At 37.6% G+C, this 20,401-nt stretch overlaps 1 protein-coding gene across 19 annotated transcripts in view; it reads right to left on the bottom strand.

Moving 5' to 3' along the window:
* The window catches only part of KDM6A (lysine demethylase 6A), a 151,949-nt gene that overhangs the window by 13,094 nt on the left and 118,454 nt on the right, over window positions 1–20,401 (bottom strand). For all 19 annotated transcript variants that reach the window (XR_005601988.1, XR_005601991.1, XR_005601990.1 and 16 more), the window contains 7 exons: window positions 8,841–8,970; window positions 7,259–7,364; window positions 6,329–6,534; window positions 3,810–3,874; window positions 3,634–3,708; window positions 2,144–2,292; window positions 1,050–1,164 (listed from right to left, as the gene is read on the bottom strand). Coding sequence is in view for 7 of the 19 variants with exons in the window: in XM_039552533.1 (XP_039408467.1) it covers window positions 1,050–1,164; window positions 2,144–2,292; window positions 3,634–3,708; window positions 3,810–3,874; window positions 6,329–6,534; window positions 7,259–7,364; window positions 8,841–8,970 (846 nt within the window). In the remaining 12 variants the exon portion in view is untranslated. The remainder of the gene's footprint in view (window positions 1–1,049; window positions 1,165–2,143; window positions 2,293–3,633; window positions 3,709–3,809; window positions 3,875–6,328; window positions 6,535–7,258; window positions 7,365–8,840; window positions 8,971–20,401) is intronic.

Here is a 20,401-nt window from a genome sequence, read left to right as displayed (position 1 = left end):
GAGCAGCATGGAAAAACTCCATAATCCGTATGGATTTCCTAACTATGAACTTTTCCCCTCTGGTTATGCAAAATCCACACTCCTCTTCCATCCTTATCCCAATATTATACTGTTTTTACACTGCACCAAGAAAAGATTATTTGCAATGCACAGTTTTCAAAGACAATTAAGTGCCTCTGCAGAAGCACTGTAGATATTCTGTGAGGTTACCAAGCTCTCAGTTCCTCTGTCAGCCTCAGAAGAGCAGTGACATGTGAGTAAAAAGGCCTGTTGTGCCAGAGATATGGCAATTCCATCAGTGGAAATTACATTTTTAAGATGGGTTATCTTTCTAAGGGTGGATGAAATAAGAACAGCTGTCAGTAGACAGGCAGAAAATACAGAGACACTGAGATGAATTTGCAGAGCTCTGGAAAAGTTCTGAAGTCAAGAGCTTAATCCAGTTTCAACTGGGTAAGAAAAACCTTCTCCCATACAATCAACCTCAGAGGCTCCTGCCTGAATATTGGCATGATTAGGGAATACAATGATGCTCCCTCTTTTTCATGTGTGTCCATGTACAAACAAGTATTGTTCTGTCTGTTTTTAAAGCAACCACTCTACACAAGACACAGCACAGAAATCCTAATCTTACAGCTGTAGTTCCCCAGTGCTCAGGACAGCTCAGCTTTTCCAGGGAGTTACAGATACGTCAGTCTAAGCAAAGCCTGCCATGATGCCTCCTGGGGTCTGAGCAAATTATGCTTTCCCTCTAAATGCAACAAGAAAACATGCCAAAATACCAATGACTCTGTATTTGCTTCTGTCAAGAGAATTCTGCTTTCTGTTTTTGTTATAGGCAATCCAAGTTTCTGTACATTGTACAAATGCGGTATTTTCTATGAACTCTTAGATTTTGCATTTTGACCTACTTTAGAAGAGACTTTTCTGACTACATGGAAAACCCATAAAATAATGTCCCCTTAGAACACCCTCAGTAGTTTCCCCCCTCAGGTCTGAGAAAGGCACAAAAAATTTGGTAAAACACAAAAATAGCACGTTCAGCTTACTTTTCACAGAAGTCATTCATGACACCCCAATAGCTTTCAGGGACAACAAACCATTCACAGTCACCTGGACCAATATTTATATTTACTGAGCAAAAGTTGTTATTTTCTTGATGACCTGAAATTTAAGAGAAAAGTAAACACACTTTATGTAAGGCCTTTCTATCAAAACAATGCCCTGAAATGCAAAACCACAACTACTAAAAAAACTTACACCACAGTTCAAGTATTTTTATATATTTTATATGACACTTCCATACACTATTTAGGTGCTTCACACAGCTAAGCTACCAGTGACATGAGAATTCTGCTTCTGTTCATTTGTGGAAAACAGAAAGTTGGAACCACCCATCTTGGGGATCTGACCAATATTTCAGCAATTCCCTTCCTGTAGAGATAAATACTTCAAATGCTCAGATTTTGGGTTTCATGGTATCTCCTGACAGTCCTGGTCAGGTGCAAAATTTTGTGACTTCAGGCACTGAACAGACAAGGAGTACAAAAATCTTTCTGAAAGAGATTTCAAAATCCATGTAGAAATGCCCAGTATTTTATCTTCTTTTGACAGCAGGAAAACTAAGCCATAATCCCTAATGGAATTTTACGAAGTTGTACTTCAGAAAAAAACAGACCCTGAAATTTAGTCCAGATTCCTCAAGTCTCAGTCCAGGGCCCCAACACAACATGATTCATCATAGAGGGTTGAGTCCTGTTCTCAGACAGTAAAAATGTAAGAAAGTGGAAGTTACTGATTTCTATGATTGCACCAGACTCACTTGGGAAGCCTCTAAAAACTTCCAAGGTATGTAAAAATACAAATACTGTCCACATATATAAACCCAACCTTCTTTATCTCCTTAAAGAATCCAGTATTGCATGCAAGAGGTCAGCAGGGCAATTCCCTAGCACTGCAGGAATCAGCAATTTCCACTATAAGCACTTTGTGCACGCAGAGTTCAGTTAAGTGAGAAATATAAAAATACTGAATATGTAGATTTATCAAGTTTAGGCGTGCTGCAAGACATAGGAAATCTGCAGTGCAGTTAAATCCAACACCCCACAGTAGAACCTGATTTTTTCATGCAGATTATACTCACCTGGTGTCCTGCTACCTGGAACCTTCATGTAGAGCTGCACTGTGTTCATGCCCAGGATGGTATGACCAACATGGCTTAGAAGATTTCCTGCTGATACCACACGTACAAAAGCAGGAAGTTTTGTCAGTTCATGGAGTTGCAACTTCCACCTGCAGCAAAATAGCAAATTGACAAACTGTGAACCCCTGAAACTCTTAGAAGAGTTTGGGAAACAAACATTCTCAGAAAGTTGTTAGCATAGGTTCATAGGTTATCTGTGTTACTCTTTCAATGTTAAAATATTTCCAAATACAATCACAAATCTCACAGGCTAGTTGAGGGGAAACCTAATTTTGTAGCCAAAGCTGAAAACTACAGATCAGAAGATCTGGCATCTCTCTGGGATCCTACAAGAACTATTTCAAGTATCAAAATCCAATTCCCTATGAGCCTCAGTTTAGTTATGCTTAGGTTCATTTGAAGTCTCTCTCCCAATGGCTTGTTCAGAGGAATAGTTTATTAGCAACTAGCTTGTACCTACAAATGGAATTTCTTTTTTCTTTTCTAGAAAAATGGCATCAATATCTAAAATTCTGTAACAACCTCTAATCACATCCACAGATGTACACACTGATCTTCTAGTGACTGCCACAGAAGATGTCATCATCTTAAGTGGTCCTTACTGCCCAAACACCATAAACTTTTCCTCTCTAATGACTGAAGTAGACCAGAATTTTTCTACTGCAGCTGGTGGGACTGACAGACTAGACATGCTGGATCTTTGATGGAAACATGTCTTAACTAGAGATTGAACCCCAAATAATTATTACTGGACCATAAAAAACCACTTACAGAGTATTTTTAATATTTTCTAAACTACCTTCATCTACTCACAGAAGGATATATATCGTTTAAATAATACTCAATTTTTATTTTTTGAGGCTCTTGAGTGGTATCATGGCTCACCCACAGGTAAGCACTGGTCTGGTCTTTGCTACGTATTTTGAACCTTGTTACTGGATAAAGAAGCAAGAGTTATGAAAAGGTGGAAACAGATGACAGTATGAATGAAAAAACCCATGAATAACAAAAATTCAGACAAACAAAAAAGAAAGAAAAAACCTTTAATCTTAGAATTTCTATGCAAAGACTAAAAATCTTGGTATTGTCAGAAGTAATAAAGTAGTAAGCAAACGATTTTAAGCCTCACAATGAAACGAAGGCAATGGATTAGAGGAGGACTAGAAAGAATGTTTTCTGATGGATGTTTAAACTCATTTCTGGAAAAACAAAAATCCTGGAAAGAGAAGTTTGAAAAGATATTTTAGCATGTGGAGGACTCGTAACAACAGTTTAAAAACCAAAGGTAACCACTCCATTGTGGAAATGGGGTGTGCAACTGGAATTTATCAACAGACTGACTGATGTCTGAGAATACTACAATGAATTTCCTGAAGGATTATCATCATGTAGAATCCCACTGTGAGCAGGAGAAACTGTAATCAACTTACTTCTTGTCATCTGACAGGTCAATGTTGGTCCCAAACTTGATTGTTTTAAAAGGTCCTCTTCTCCTCCTCCCAGAGCTGCAAATATAAAAATGTATCAGGCAAATGTGAAAGGGGAATGATGTAAAATCGCACATATAACCAGCTACAGAATTTAAATACAGTTATACCACACTTACTTATCAGAAGATGTGGATTCATTATCTGAGTGGTCCTTGTGGTGACTCTTCTTCTCGTTTTCCTCCTATAAAATGCAATTTTGAAATGTTTTTACATAATACACACACACACACACACATAAAAGAACATATAAAATATATAGGTATGAAGTGGTAACACAGATATAATACATTTGTTTCAAGATATCGACGCAATTTTTGAAATATCCGTATCTGTGACTTTGTGTCAACATTTCTTCATTGTGAAGAAAATAAAAAAAGTTAGTCAAATGCATTGAAAAAAAAATTCTTCATGGCTGCAGATTCCATGACACTCAGGCCAGAACAACAGAAAATGTCTACACTTTAAATATTTCTGCTGGCCTGCATTCAAGTTGGAAATGAGTACGTTGGTTTGCTCCATTATGAGGGTGACCTGGAATCCAGTAATAAAGAATTCTGTTAACTTTTTCAGATAAGAACATCTACCTCCCTTCAAAGTCAAGCAGGTATCCTGACAGGAAACTAGGATGACTAATATTTGTAAAACTAATTTAATAAATTCGATTATATAAAATCTTTTGAATTTTTCATAGTCATATGCTATTTTAGCACTAGCAGTAGCTGAGACCATGACTAGTGGAAAAAATCCAACCAATATTAAATGATGCAATTTTATCTTTTTTAGCAGACTGTGCTCAAAACCCTATTCTAAAGACTTCTATTTTGGCAAGTATATGGACACAGAAGGAAAAAGAAAAGAGACAAAAGGGAAGAAGGAACTGTCTGGAGTCTATCCAAAGATCTCTGGCTTTGAATGGGATTGTTGTTAAATCTCAAAGTGCCCTGTGTACCTGAGAAAGTCTTATTCATCCTTTGAATGAAGGACAAAGAGAAACAAAAAGGAACCTAGTGATGATGGATTTATCAAATGCTGCAAGACGTGTTAGAAAAGCAATGTAATAGCTGTAAGAGGAATAAAGGAAAAAGATCACTTAGGGCAAGCCAAGAGAACTGTGGCTATAGAAAGAAGAAATAAAGCTTTCATTTAAACACTGAAAAGTCACCTAAGGACAGGTCAGAGCAGCGTTAGGCAAAGGACACATGTACAGTGTCTTTCTAATTTCCAGGGGAAAAATGAAAACCATCACTCTTAAAAATTATTTTATGTATTGCATTTTTACCACCAGTTTGTAACAGTGGGGGGGAAAAAAAGAAATCAGAAAACCCTGCAGGACACATTGTGGTGCAAATCCAAAGCTGAGGCTTTCAGTGGTATGTGATCAATTATGTACATTTTTAAACATATCTATTTATATCTATATAGAGATATAGACAGATATAGATATATATTATGTTCCAGTGATGTAATGCTCTGCAGCCCCTCTGGAATGACATACAAGAAAATACAGCACTGGTGCCACTGCTCCAGGGGCACTAGAAAACTTCAGCCAACGTCCTACTGAAATTTATTACCACTGCACAGGAAGAAAAATCCCAAGTTCTAAAAGATTTCCATGCCCCGTGCTTCCCAGTGGTATTCCTGGTTTTTTTCTTCATCCTGTACCAGGTCAAAGCCTTATGACTAGATTCCCTTCTGTTCTCTTTAACTACCAATTAATTTCTTTGTTTCTAATCCCTTCCTCTAAAGCCCAAAATTTTAACTCAGAATTTCTCTGTCCTTTCTTACTGAAATCATTCCTGTTTCTGTGTAAAGGCAGTGAAAACTGTAACAGTCAATTCCCCACACTGACATTTTCCCTATTTTCTAAAGAACAACTGGTCAAAATTATCTTCTTGTCTTAGTTCTGCCTTAGCCCAATCTTTTTGCAACACCAAGTAACATAAGCCTCCAAGGAGTGCCCATAGCCAGTTTCAAGAATGTGCTCACTACTTCAGTAAAAAATATTAAAAAGTAATACTAATAAAATCACATTTCACAGAATCCCAGAGTAACAGAATAGTTAGGGTTGGAAGGGACCTCTGGAGATCATGGAGTCCAACCCCCCTGCCAAGGCAGGAAGGGGAAATATTATTTCTAATACTTCACTCTGTCATGTAAGTCTAAAAACTTCTAAACTAAGTATGAACTGCTATGTTTGGAACCCAACAAAAGACAATTATTAGTGTAAACTTCTAATAGGCCACATCCAAATTAATTCAGGACAGTATGAAGAATAAGGAATCTGATTTCAAAACAAGTGTGAAATTAGAAGCAATCCAAATTTTTAAAAAGCCTCGAGTTCTAAGTATTTTAATGTGAATTTTGACATTATAATATGAAAGCTTAAACTTATAAACTTTTAAAGCCGTGGGTTTTACATTATTAAACTGAAGTTTACACTAAGCATTTAGGAAGAATTTACTATTTTACCCTCTATTCAAAACAGATCTTGAAAATTTACCTGTGCTCTGCATGCTAATGAAAATGTCTCTTTTTCCTTAGCAGTTTCTGCTTTTTCCAGCAGCCATTATTAATTGGCTCCAGAGTCATTATTGCAGTCCATGAATTATAACCCAAATAGTAGCAATTAACTTACCCTTAAAGACTCCTGGAATGAGGAGGCCTGGTACTGTGCATATTTAGCAATTGTTGTATGAGATCTACTGCTTTCACAACGCCAGATTTTCTTTGTTCCAGTGGGGTCCCAGTTTTCATCTGCTGGCTGCAGTAGTTGTGTCCTTACTTCTACTATGTGTTCATTATTCGCTTCTACCAATGTCTTAGTAGAGAAGAGTCCTAGATCTAATCAATAGCAATAAAATTAATAAATTAAGGTTAAAATAGAATAAAAAGAATTCAGGAAAATGCCTGAATGTTATCGAAAGGTTTACTCTAAAATCATTTTTACCTGTTAAGTCTTCACAACACTGCCCACCTGAATGTTAATTATTGACACCCAAAAAACTTTTTTCCATACATCCAGTAGAAAATTAGAAAAAACTTGGCAGCTATGGACTATATTACAAGAAACATTTTGCATGTCTTGGGTAAACAGATCTGCAAACATTGTTCAAATCTATTACCAAGAAAGCATTTTTCAGAGCTGAGTTTTAAGAATGTACTTCCATCACATAACATGTCTCCTACCAGTAGTGATAGCTTATCTGTCTACAGACTTGAAAAAGTTGCACTGTCAAATTACAGATCATTAGATCTAAACACAAAGACATGCATCCAGTTTTTATAGGAAAATATCTAGCTGTAAACTTCCATATCCACAGCTCAGCTTCTCTCTGTGCTCAACAAAATCTGCTGTATTTGTGGTGGGTTTTTTTTTTGGCATGACCAAGATTAGAAACAACAGCAAACTGAGAAATGACAAATTACCGTAACGACTTGGAATATACAGGTAATACAGTATTACAGAAATAAAATATCCACTTGTCAGAACTGAGAGATGTCTCTTTAAAAAACATACATTTCTCTCCAAAAGAAAAAAAAAAGAAAAAAAAAAGGGTAAATTTACCTAATTTAAGCGCTCCAGCAAGGCCACGTATTACAGTAACGGGGTTGTTTGGATTTGTACAAAATTGATGTAAAGGTGGAAAGAAAGCATCTCGTTTATTTTCCAACTGCAAAATTATAACGGAATATTAGATGTCAGATCAATCTAGATTCCTTATTTGTAAAATAAGAAAGAATAGTAAAACAAAAGAGAAATAGCAGATAGAAACCAGGATTTTTTTCCATTTCCCTGCACAGTGGGGAATGAACAGCTACACCATACAATTCTTTCTATGGTAAATGCTGGGCTCACTCCTGAAATTATTTTGTTACTGTAATTTGTTTCTTGGCATGAATTATTCCCAGGTTGCTTCAGCTTTGCAACTCAGATTTCCTGTACTTAATTTCTTTATCTGACAGTAGCCTTGTACATTGCCTAAATCTAGAGAATTCTCTGAAGAGCAGTACAGTTTCTTTTCAGAAGTAAAAAAGCGCTAATTTTACAGATAATGTATACAAGAAACAGTATAATTAAAAGACTACTCTCATGATATATCTCATGTTAACCAGAAATGTTGATTTGATTTTCTTATGCTTCTCTACACCTATAACCTCAATTTCATGCTATAGTCTCCCTCCTGATTTTTTTTTTACTTGCTCATAGTCCTTTAGAGTGCCGAAGGCATTTCCAGCAATAAACAAAACACAGCACAGAGTCCCCAACAGTGGCACATCTGCACAGTCTGGGGCAGTGTGGTGACTTTCCAGCTTTGCAAGGACTCATCAAAGCTGGGATGGACTTTTATTAAGGCCTATGAGTTCAGGTGCAAGGCCTGGAAAACAGCTGGAAGCACTAGTGCATCCAGCCTAACCCAGCTCTCAGGCAGCCTCTTGGGCACCATCAGACCCAAGTGCCAGCCTCTTCTGGTCCCTGAACTGAGGTGACCAAAGCCAACTCGAGCTTTTCACACTGCCTGTATGAACATACTGTAATTAATTCTTCTGCTATTAAGGAAGTGGATATCCTGTAATTTATTCTTTTATTACTAAGGAAGTTAACTCAATAAAGCTATTATGAAACTTTATTTTCAGAACAGAAGTTTCAATGCTTGCATGAGAAAATAGTACTCAACTAAACCCTGGCTTTTCCTGCTGACATTTTGTTCTTAACATCACCTCAGCTTTTGTTCATTTATCTTCACTATGTTTTGAAGCAGACTGTTGTGAGAGTTTAATTACTCGCTCATTTATACATAAGACGCCACTTGCAAAAATTGTACGTGCATTTTTGAAATACTGTGCATTGTATCTAATGAACTGTTTTGCTTATTCTGCCAACATTTTGAGCATTAAAAAAAATCTAAAGTATTTTTCCTTCTGTTTACTGACATTCTTAATTTACAAGTACTTTCAAAGGCAAACTATGTCACAAAATTATCTTTAAGGTTAGCATTTCTCCTGCTTATATACCAGTTTGGAGAGCACTGTAATTAGAACTCAGCGATGAACAGTGCATCTTTAAAATAATTACATTATGTAACTCAGATATCCAAACAATTACAAAAGACAGGCAGCAATGCACTTCTGCCATTAGATTTACTTACATAAATACTAGGTGTAGGTGGATTCAACTTGTCCTTTGGCAAGGGAGGGTACGGTGGAGGTGGTGGTCGTGGAGGTGGGCATTTATCCAATAGAATACTACTGTTAGATAAGCCATTTTTACCCAGATTCCTAAAAGGAAACAAGAGCTGTCTCTGTCAATACTTGACAAATAAAATAAATGCATATCAGTGTAATCTCTTATGCAAAATAACGTTGTATAAGGAAAAACCATAATTTAAGATGCAAATAAAGCTTGTGTGTTTTAATCAAGAATTTTCCATGTATAATTTGATATTATTCAAACTTATTCCCACTTTGCCTGCTGAATCTACAACATCACCAGAGTCATTTTAAATAAAAGCAACATGACACATTTGACAAAATTTAACAGGAAAAGAATGTTTCAACTGGAAATGGAGAAGAACCTTAGCAGGTGGATGATCATTCCACAGGAGCTGAGGTAGCAGAGCAGAAGTCAGAAAATGCCAATGTCTCAGCCAAAAACCTGCTGAGTCACGAAAACCAACTACAGCTACACTACAGACACTGAACTGGACCACACCTACCCCTCCCTGCCTTACACATTTTGAAGCAGAAGGAGCCACTGCCACATAATCCATTTTTTGGAGCAATAAAGGGAGAGGCCCTACCCCCAGTGAGTAGCAGTGTCAATACCCCTGTGTGTGACTCCAGGGAGAGCCTCTCTGCCTGTATTTGCAGCCTTTCCCTGGAGATTTCCAGGTGTGCAGGACCCCATATGTGTAGTTTCTCCTATGATGGTGACCTGAAAAGCTTAGCCTGTAGTCAATACCCAGTCACCATCACTGGGAAAGTACTGACAAAACTATCCTTTACAGTCTTGTTAAAAATGACTCAACTTCTTCAAAATTCTTCCAACTAAACACTATTCAAATCCTTCTCCTAAACTCACTTGATTCACTGTTGTTACATCCCACAAAACAGGATGTTTCTGATGTACAATTTAGTCATATATCTTTACAAAATTCACTGGTTCCTAAAAGGTTTTTTTGATAATAACAGTCTTCAGCAGAAAACACAGCTGACTTAACATTAGATGAAACTCCCAGCAACAGAGACTGTTTCTATAACTGAGAAACATGGTACAGCCAGGTACTGGGTCATGAGATCACAGCTTCAAATCAAGCTACCACAACCCCTAAGATGGACTTGGGGCTTGAGATCAGATCAGACTGACATGACAAACACGTCAAGAAAAACAAGCAAACAGCTCACACCCCCAAAAGCACACCTGTCAAAGTATCAAACAACTTATTCCTTGTTCTAGGTGAGTCCAATGCCACAATTTCACTTCCAAGAAAGTGAAAGAGTGATGCAGAAGCTTTGATTACTCATCATCCAACTTGGCAAAAAAATCACTGGCCAGTGCTTAATGTCTGATGTAGTTACTGCAAAGGCTTCATTGTCCCCACATACACAAAAAAATGCCAACAAAGCAAACAAAAGAAGAACCCAAAAATAATATGGCAATATAAAATCATCGCCACACAGAAATTTATTGACCACAGCTGAATGAACCTGAGATTCAGATCATTTATGCCAAGTGAAACTAGACTCTAAACAGAAGTACCAGATATTACTATAACCTCTGCATTACCAAACTGAGAAATAAAACAAACACGGAAGTGCAGTATTAAAAATAAGAGAGAATTTTGACAAAATTCAGTTTGCATTGATAAACAGTTCTCAGGAAATTTTTAAGTCAAGGAAAATGAGAGAAAGTGAACTTGAAGAAAAAGAGACATTGCTCAGAACTAGCATGACTTGAGCTGCTGCAGTCACAGCAAGGTAATTACAGTGAAAGCTCAGTAAAGCCCAAAGCACATGGGGGTTTCAGGGAAGGGTGACAATAGAGGGAGGAGAAACTTCTGTACACTTAAGAGTAGAGGCCTGTACACTTAAACTACAGGTCTGAAAAGGGAGATGAGAAAGGGAAAGAAACAGACAGTACAAGGGAAAAAATATCAGATGAACAGAGAGATCTCATAAACCCAGCACCTGAAGCTGATATTACCAGTTGCATGCTATAATTTCCTATTAAGCGACCAAAACCCTGTGTGGAAATTTAAGAGCGGAAAATGGACAAAGAAAAGCAAAGCTGAGATAGCAAAACATTCATAATTTAAGTGGCACAGGAAACAGATGGGCAGAATATTTAAAGTTGTATTTAACAGACCAGCTTCACTCTATCATCATTTTTTTTCCTATCATCTTTTTTTTTTAACTATGAATCAGAATATCTTACTATTAATAACAAGGCAAGAGAGCTATTAAAGAATAATTCTGTAATTGTTAGTGTGCCAAACAGAGCAATAGAAATTATAAAAAACACTACAGAAGTACTAAAAATATTTGCTACCACAGTGTGAGTATCCACTGCCAGCCTCTCCACTTCTGGAAATACAGAACTACAGGAAGTGCAAGGAAAGTGAAAGACCCTTCCTGACCACAGCAACTGTGCTGAAAATCCCACAGATCTCAGTTTCAAGAATGCAGTTTTTCTGAGAGGATTTCACAGTGGCTAAATGGGGCAACAAATGCTCTGCTCAAGACAAAACAAGCCTGACTTACACCCCCAAAAGAAACTGGATAACCAATCACCTACAACACTGGGATGAAGGAACGAAGAGAAGGACAAGCTTCATTCCCTTAATTTGACTTCCACAGCAAACTGGCTTGTTGTGGACTGTGCAAGGACAACACCCTTCATTCCCACAGAGTGGGAAGAGAAGGCAGGAGCAGCTGTCAGGCTCAGAGAGGCAAGGACAGGGGTGCACAGTGACATGCAGCCTGTCCTGAGCCACAGCTGCAGCACTCAGTCCACGGCAAACTCCTCTGGGGGTGAAAACAGCAACAACTCATTGAAGTGCTTCACCCTGAGGACCAAACTTGAACTGCCGTGCTTAGGAGAACATCAGCCATTATGGATGAAACTGGTGCCTCAATGTCACAAAACCACGGAATCAATTAAGTTGGAAAAGACCTCTGGGATCATCAAGTCCAACCTATGACCAATAACCACCTTGTCAACCAGAAAACTGACACTGAGTGCCATGCCCAGTCTATCCTTAAACACCTCCAGGGATGGGGACTCCACCACCTCTCTGGACAGCCCCTTCCAATGTCTTACCAGACTTTCTGTGAAGAAATTCCTCCTAATTTCCAACCTAAACCTCCCCTGGTGCATTTTAAGACTATGTCCTCTTGTCCTGTGTGCTTGGGATTATTTCATGTAGTCATAGGATCTCTTGAATAAGAATACATCACATTCATTAAAATACCCCTTTTAATTCTATTTTACTGCTTTCTAGGATACATTCCCACAGCTTCTAAAAGACAGTTTACAGCCCTCAGTCTTAGATAAGGACTTCCTCTCTGGCTGTGCCTAAACACCAGAAGCGCAGGTGTGACACAGTTTCAACAGTCACCCACAGAAAACTTATCAGGCAGTTACCAGACACTTTTTAGGTAATGGATTGACTCTACATCATCCCACCTGACAAAAAGAAAAAGTATCAGGAAGGTTTAAAGCTGCCTGTGTTACACAGCTATACCAATTTTAACTGTTTTATAATAAAAACTCGACCTCAAAAAATATTAAAGTTAACAGGATAAACTTTATTTTCTAAGAACCAAGAATAATTATAATTAATTATCATTCTTTACATTTATTTATCACCTCAATATTTTTATTATTTCACTCAAGCCTTATGTCAGACTGAGAGAATTATTTCTCTCTATTTCTCAGGAAGCGTGCTCCTCAAGTCCTCTGGAACTTTTCCTGTTTTCCAAGAACTATTAAAAAAAAAAAGTCTGTATGAATTATAAACAGTTCTCTGGCTTGCTCTTTCCGAGTTCATGGATGTATGTTATCTGGGCCTCTGACTTAAAAATGCCGAATTTAAGTATAACTGCTGTTTAACCTTCTCCTTGAAAAGAGAGTACAACCCATGATGTGAACATTTTATCTTTTTCCCAAGCACAGAACAAAAATATTTACTGAACACTGTTGCTTCTATTGAGCCTGTTAATACTTCTGTGCAGGCATTATTTTTTTGATTCTTCTTTTTTGTTTTGTCTACAGGTTTTCCTGTTCCAAACACAATTTCTGTGTTTTCTAGAACTCTTAGCTTCAATAGTTTTAAAAATACTTGCCCTTTTTGGGAGATTATGACTTTTTGATGATAATGAAAAGTTCCTAAACAACTTCCAGTTATCTATACATTTGTATTTTAGGTACAATTTACAGGTCGGAACAGCGTAAATTACAAGCATTTGTGCTTAAGCAGTTATTTTTGTTGTGAAGTCAGTCTAAGTGAATTATTATTTGAGGATTAGCTGTATAAGAATTAACAAGGTTTTACTGCTCAAGAGATTATAGTTATTCTGAGGAACAAAATTAATACCCTCTCTTCCCCCAATAAAAATCACATTTAAAATGAATACAAGGAATAGTGCATTTATTTGATACTGTCTCAATTCTATCACAATTAATTAATCTACAAAGAGGAAGGAACAAGACTTTTCAAAATGTGCCTGCAGGAGGGATCAGCTGAAGCACTGGGCTGCACAGCACTTACTTGATGCAGCCCTGGTTCAACCCAGAAATACCCACCCTTCACAATTAGCAGATACGATCATTACTGTGAGTTATTACAAAACCACAGAAAAACGCCTGTCAATCCCCAGCACCCTGGGAAGGAGGTGGTTACACACAACACCCCGAGGTTCACCTCCCCAAACTCCTTCTGTAGCCAGGGAATGAAGAGAGGAGCTCTCAAAGGGAATAGAAAGAAGTCAAGTCAAGCTTACATTATGCTTAAATGCAAGCAATGCCAGATAATTACACAACCTGTTTATCATGCAATTCTCTACCCCAGCCTTTCACAACCAGGTACTAGCTGGCAATACTCCCAGAGATCTTTCATGAAACCTACAGAAAATCCTACAATAGAACTGTGGATTTTCTCATTATGTAAATGTATTTCTAATTATTTTTAAATTCTCTTCTGGTTTTGACCTCAATAGTACAGGTTGGCAGTGAATTTCATAGGTTAACTACATGTTATGTAAGAAGTAATGTTCGGGTTTTTTTCCTTTTCTTAATGACTTTTACATCTTTCCTCTCTATTTCATCTGCTAATCACCTTGCTCTTAGGCTGTAAGACAAACAGAATCACATAAATGACTTACGTAAGAAAAGCATTTCAACAAGTGGCACCAGACTTTTTCATACACTTGCCTTGCCCTCTGAACTGTATATTTTCCTATGTTGGTTTTTTTTTTTTTTACTCCCAGATAATTCTGCTTCCCATCTGCAGATTTCTGTATTTGCCTTTTGAACAAAAAAAAATCTCTTACTCCAAGCAGTGTTTAGCTTGTGAAATCACAGTATTTCACATTTTATGCTTAAAATTTTTGCTGTGGTGAAGTTCACTTGCTGGATGTAACGTGCCTTTAGAGCAACTGAGCAATTCTGTCTTGAAGCCAAAAAAATCCTTTCTTTGTAGATAAAATTCCCAATAAAACAAGAATTGCTTTCATTGTTTTCAAGAACAAAACATAAATTTAATCCAGGTCCTTCCTTCACAAAGCACTTCCCCTCAAATAGATTTAGGTTCTTTTCCTGTGGACCATGAAGTTCTCAAACTAGGGATTCACTGACTTCCCAGAGCAGGCTCAAGGAGCAGCACCTTCAGTAAGGACAGACCAAATTTCTCCTGCTCCAGATTCCAAGAGAGCCCTCAGAGCAAGAAGTCTGCCCACTTCAGCCTCTGCACTGCCCTTCCCACTCCTCCTCAGGACATGGATTTACTGCACTTGTGCAAATGCTGGCCATTTATCAGACCCTTTTCCAGACTGTTTAGCCCAGACCGCTTTCACAGAACCAACAAATCATTAAGGCTGGGAAAAGACCTCTGGGATTGTGGGAACCCAGAATGCAGAGAATATTTCTCTGACTGTTTTGAAGGGTTCTAACCCCCTGAACAGTACTGGTTTTGGCCTTTGTCCATGGGAAAATGTGCCTAGCCTCTGGAAGGAATTTGAATCTACAATGGTGTGAATTAGGTGATAAAATACTATGTGAGATTATCACAGGGTGAAAAATTTAGAGTTTTTAGGTCTATTTGCATAGTAAATAGAGAAAAAGCAAAAAACATCAAAATGGAGGATTGTTGTTCTCCAAACCTTCTTCTTCTTCTTCTTCTTCTTCTTCTACTACTCCATATTCTGCAGTAGAAGTAGTTTGGGATGATTGGATACAGAATTCCGCAGTTCCTGTCTACGTGATTTAGGAACTTGTTGGACATTGGTAAAAAAGTGAAAAGATCTTTCGTTTTAAGTTTTCATTGGGTAATTTACCTTTAAAAAGGCTGTGAAATCTTGGTAAGTTGTCCTCTTGCTGCATTCTCTGCTCTGCGCTATGTCTAGGCCATGCCAGCGGCTTGTACTCCTTAGGTAAGAATTAATAAACCCCTATCTGGAGCCTGAGAAGCATGAAGTCCCACTTGCCTTCTTTTTCTCCTGGCAAAACTCTGAACATCTCCCCCATCAGGGAAGACAACAGATAATAATGTGGACAGCGTTAGGGAACATTGAGTCCAATCTGGGACCAAACACCACCTTGTCAACTTGACCATGGCACCACATGCCACCTCCAGTTGTTCCTTGAACATCTCCAGGAACAGTGATCCCACCACCTCCCTGGGCAGCCCATTCCATGCCTTATCACCCTTTCCATGAAATAATTTCTCTGTTTGCTGTCCTGTATTTTTATCATTTTACCCAGCCCCTTGAGAGGCAGCTCATGTCTCCTGGTCTCCTGTCACTTTCTTTTCTCAATGGATTGCTCTATACTTTCCCTCTTTGAACACCAAGCAAAAGAAATATAAAAAGGCCTTATTGGCCCCTTGTAATACACGTTACAGTCAAACCTATGCCTCTCATTTGCCTTCCCCAGTTATGGCAAATTGGTAAAGCTTTCAAGTTCAGAAATGCTTTTAGAGTTTTCAAATGAGTCTTTCCATGTATCACCATAAAAATGACAACTCCCAGCTGACATGAAGTTGCCCAGTTACCCAGCTGGGCTCTTCAGAACTGTCTGAGGACCTCTTACTCTAAGTTTTGTTTGGCCCTTTGCCTGTTCTTTCAAGACTGTGAACAAACTTTAATAAATAATGAGGAAAAAAAATAATAACCAAGAGATTTCTTACTTCTCTTATGATAAACGAAATAAATCAACTCAGGAACTTCTCTACACTGCTTAAAGGAATGACCTGACCACAGACCAGTTTTAGAAAGGACAACTGGTAGACTCTCTTAACTGAGCTGGATACCGGATTTTTATCCCTACTCAGGGATGTTAATTAGATGCACCAGTTGAAACACTGAGTGCGAAATCAGCTGGTTTCACTTCAGTAGAAATAAACAGCTCGAGTGTTAAATCTCAAGTCTTGTGATAATGTTTCATTAATTCTCCTTTCAGAAAGATTGCTCACAGGGAAAAGATACTTACATTTCTAAGAGCACAGAAAAGAGCTTTTGATAACAGTCTCTTTAAGGAAACCTGATACACAACCAGACCAAGCACTCTTCTTTTTTTCCCCATGTATTAACAATCGGCTTTTCCAGTAACAAACCTAGAGCAGTTATTCTTAGCATATTTTCTTCTTTTAATTACATGGTTTTCACTTATGCTCAAAAATTATTTGGGGTTGCGTTGGTTATTTGTTGTTTTGTTTTTGTTGGTTTTTTTTCCAAATGACCTTAACAGGAGATTTTCTCTGGGAATCTCAGGAAAAAGAATTAATTTAATAGTGCACTCTTTTATCTGTTAATTTGCTCAGAGACTTAAAGAAATTTACTTTACTATGTAAACAGTTTACCATAGTTTAGTTGGTTTACAACCACCTTAAAATTTACTGTTGCAACCAGTTTTATTGGTAGGGAAGACTAACCAAATGAAACTTACCCTTCCCAGAATCACCACCTCAATTCCCTTTTATCCCTATACTCCAACAGCAGTTTAACAAGATGAGCACATTTGCCACCCTACTGTTCTCCAGAACAGCATCTTAATGAGATTTGCATCTCTGAGTCAATAGCTCAGCCCCTGCATTTCTCAATTCCTTGTGGCTTTTCAGTGACATTGTCTGGCCCTTCAAGGGAAGTTCCTTGTACAAGTATCAGTTGCTGTGCCAGCACCCTATGTCTGACCCCTTCTCAGCCTCCTCAACAACCTCATTTCACCCCACGAACAGAATGGGGCTCTGTTAAATATTTTCTCAACATTCGCACCAAGGAAGATGGATATAAAGAAACTTTTCAGCCTCCGCAATTATCTTGCCCTACTTAAGTGCTCACTTTAGTCTTTGGCAAAACAAAGCATTTACCAAGTCTGTTTCTACAGAGCAGACAACCTATTCACACGTAATAAAAGAAGAATCAAACTGAGCTTTCTCTTTGGCATGTGTTTTGCATTTTATGACACAAAGCATCTCCTTTCACCTAATGGCTTCACTTGAGCAGCTTTTATTAAGACAACATTTGTTTACATAAAGCAAAATGACAGTCTCCCAGCATTTATTTTTGTCTAACTAATTCTAATTTTATTTTATTGTAACTCAAGCCTTCTGAATGCCTGTTCTAATAAATTGCTTTCACTTTAAAACCCACCAAATTTCCATATTACTGATGCTCCTTTGTTCTTAAGCAAAGGCACAAAACCCTTGGAACATTAACAGGCCACTTTTTGGTCGAGCATTACCACGTTGCTTCCTGATAAAATCCCTCCTGTGAAATGAGGAACTTCATTATCTTGCAGTTCACTCTCCTGCAGTAAGTCAATTGTAGTTACCTTGTGAATCAACTCTTGTGCATTACTTAATCCCAAACTGCTACTAATTCCAGGTCTTTTGTGCTCTAAGCACAAATAAACCTGTAGGGTCTGAAAGATGCAAAAAATGGCTCCTCTTAGACAAGACTTTTTTTAAACTTGCATCTGAATAAAACAAAATTATTTAACAAAAAGACATCTGAGGACTTCAATGCGACTTACAAAGAATATAAACACCCTGGTTTTGATGTAAGCATATAGTAAACAGAGCCAAATGCAGAATAATGAGGAAGAAAATAAAAATGATTAATCTAGTGCTCCAGCTATAAAAAAATCCAAGTTATAGCCACCTGTTCCTACCTGCCAAAATGTCTATTTTCGCCTAGAGAATACCACCAAGGCAACAGGGCAACAGATTGTATCAAGTGGCTATTGTCAGATAGCAAGAAGAATATGCCAGAAGATAACAGAATATAATTATCCACACAGGAGATGAAGCCAGAACGTCTTTCTGAACAGATCAAATAAAATAAGGGTATGTATGTAACAACTGACACACATGAATACATTTAAGGCCCAACGGAGTGTAGCTCCAATATATAAAAACTAGTTCTACAGGACAACTCCCCTCTCCCCATGCATTAAGCTTATTCTAGCACAGGTGCTGGGGTCTTGTCTGGTCTTTTTTTCTGTTGTGTTTTAGAGTCTCTTTGTTGTTGCTTGGTTTTTTTTTTTTTTTTTTTAAAGAAAAAAACCCCATTATTTTAGTATTTTCTACTGTGAGTAGCTTTTCTGCAATTTTTACAGTAACTCTAAAAATCAACACTTTTGGTCACAAATTCATATTTGAACCACAAGATACCACTTACAGGGACTGCACACCCAAATATAATCAGTACTACGGGAAGTACTTCCAATTCTTTGTTTTTGCAATACCTTACATTGTGTTAAATAAAGGTCAACATGCAGTACTGAAGTTCACAGTATCTGATATACTAGAATACAAATATCTTCCATTTTACTATGTATAAATGGGGATTTTTGGCCAATTAGCAGGTCTTTCAGCAGATTATCTTCTAAAATTCTCCTTCCCAGACATGTTGCTCTATGTCAGTCATGCACATAACACCCCTGACAAGGATGTTCTGCCCAAAATTCTGCTCCAGAGCTGTCATGTGTATGCCTGAACATCTTAAAACAAAGCAAGGGCTAATCAGCTACTCAGTAAAAGGCTGGGAAATCCTTGTATTCAACTTTATGAATACAAACTGTCAGACATATCAGAACAGTGGGGAAAAAAGCCCCACTATTAATGTATTATATAGTGTTTATATAGAGAGTTATAATTTTTATTAGTAGGAAATAACAGGTAACCAGCTCTAGCGCAGGTGAGTTACTGTATTTCTCAGAATCTCTTATTATTAGCAGACATACGCAGTTTCCAGAAAGCACTGTTTGCCTAGAAGAAATCCTGTCTCTAAACCCGTAAAAGTAGTCCAGACTGATGCATTTCTTGACCGCAGAGTTGCTAAAAAAACCAAGTCTCTCCTCCACTTTTCCCACTGCCCACCTTTCCTTATTACCCAGCTTCTAAGTCCTCAGTCTTGCTGAATGAAGGTGCAGACAGGCTGAAGAGGGAGCTCTCAATCTCTACTCAGTATGAAAGAAAGAAAAAAAAGCACATCTAACACCTTTTGAGCTGTCTGCAAACTACACGGGACAAAGTATTAGCTTACCTCCCTTGAAAAATTATGATTATGTGAGCCTGGGAAAAAATACAAACTGTAAGAAGCCAAGTGAAACACCTTTATGAGCCTCCCTTTATCTTGGAAATTAAGTATCACTAGGAATACTACACCTCCATCAAAGAGCACAACCGCAAGGACTTGCTGGCTTAGACTTCTGTAGCTAAAATGATAAATGTTTTGCTACCGAACACAAACTGCAGATCTCTCCTACAACAGCACACTAAACATATCAAAATGCAACATTTCACTAGAGTGAAGCACTTCCCATTACTCTCTCAAGAAAGCTACATGCCAATCTTGGAGACAGATCAGTTCAACTTCTACAAAAAACTTAAAACTTTCTAAGAGTTTATATTATGCCTATTTGCAATGCACTCATCCTAACACCATACACTGAAGCTATTTTCATACTTTTACTAGAAAGAACACATACATGGTTGCAATTAAAAAAAGAAAGCTGTTAAGCTGTTAATTTTTATGAATGTAATATGTGTAGAAATGTCACTTGGAAATGAACATTACAATAAGACTTAATATTTGAAAGATGACAAAATAAGCTCCCTAAAGATTTTTTTTCCTCTCTTTTACAAAATTTATCTTGGTAACAGAGAGTGACAGACTGCTGTATCATGGATCAGTATTAGTCATCAAATCCCACAACATTAGGAACCACGAGCTCTCCATCACAGTAACAAGTGCAGGTTTTTTTGTAGAATAATATAAACATGCTTTTATACTATTTTTTTAATATCAAAAAGAGTAATGCTCAAAACCACCACATTTGCTATATAAAACACAGCAAATACATATCCTAAATAAAATGTTTTGGAGTATATTGAGATGATAAAAATTCCAACAAGAATTAGAACAGAGAAAAAAACAGGTAACATTTCAACTAAAAGAACTGCAAACACAGTTCAGTATGGAAAACAGCAGA

Source organism: Corvus cornix, chromosome 1 (assembly GCF_000738735.6).
Source record: "Corvus cornix cornix isolate S_Up_H32 chromosome 1, ASM73873v5, whole genome shotgun sequence".
Classification (NCBI taxonomy): domain Eukaryota; kingdom Metazoa; phylum Chordata; class Aves; order Passeriformes; family Corvidae; genus Corvus; species Corvus cornix.
Note: the sequence above shows the minus strand (reverse complement) of the source record. Positions and strands in the feature narration are given on the sequence as shown.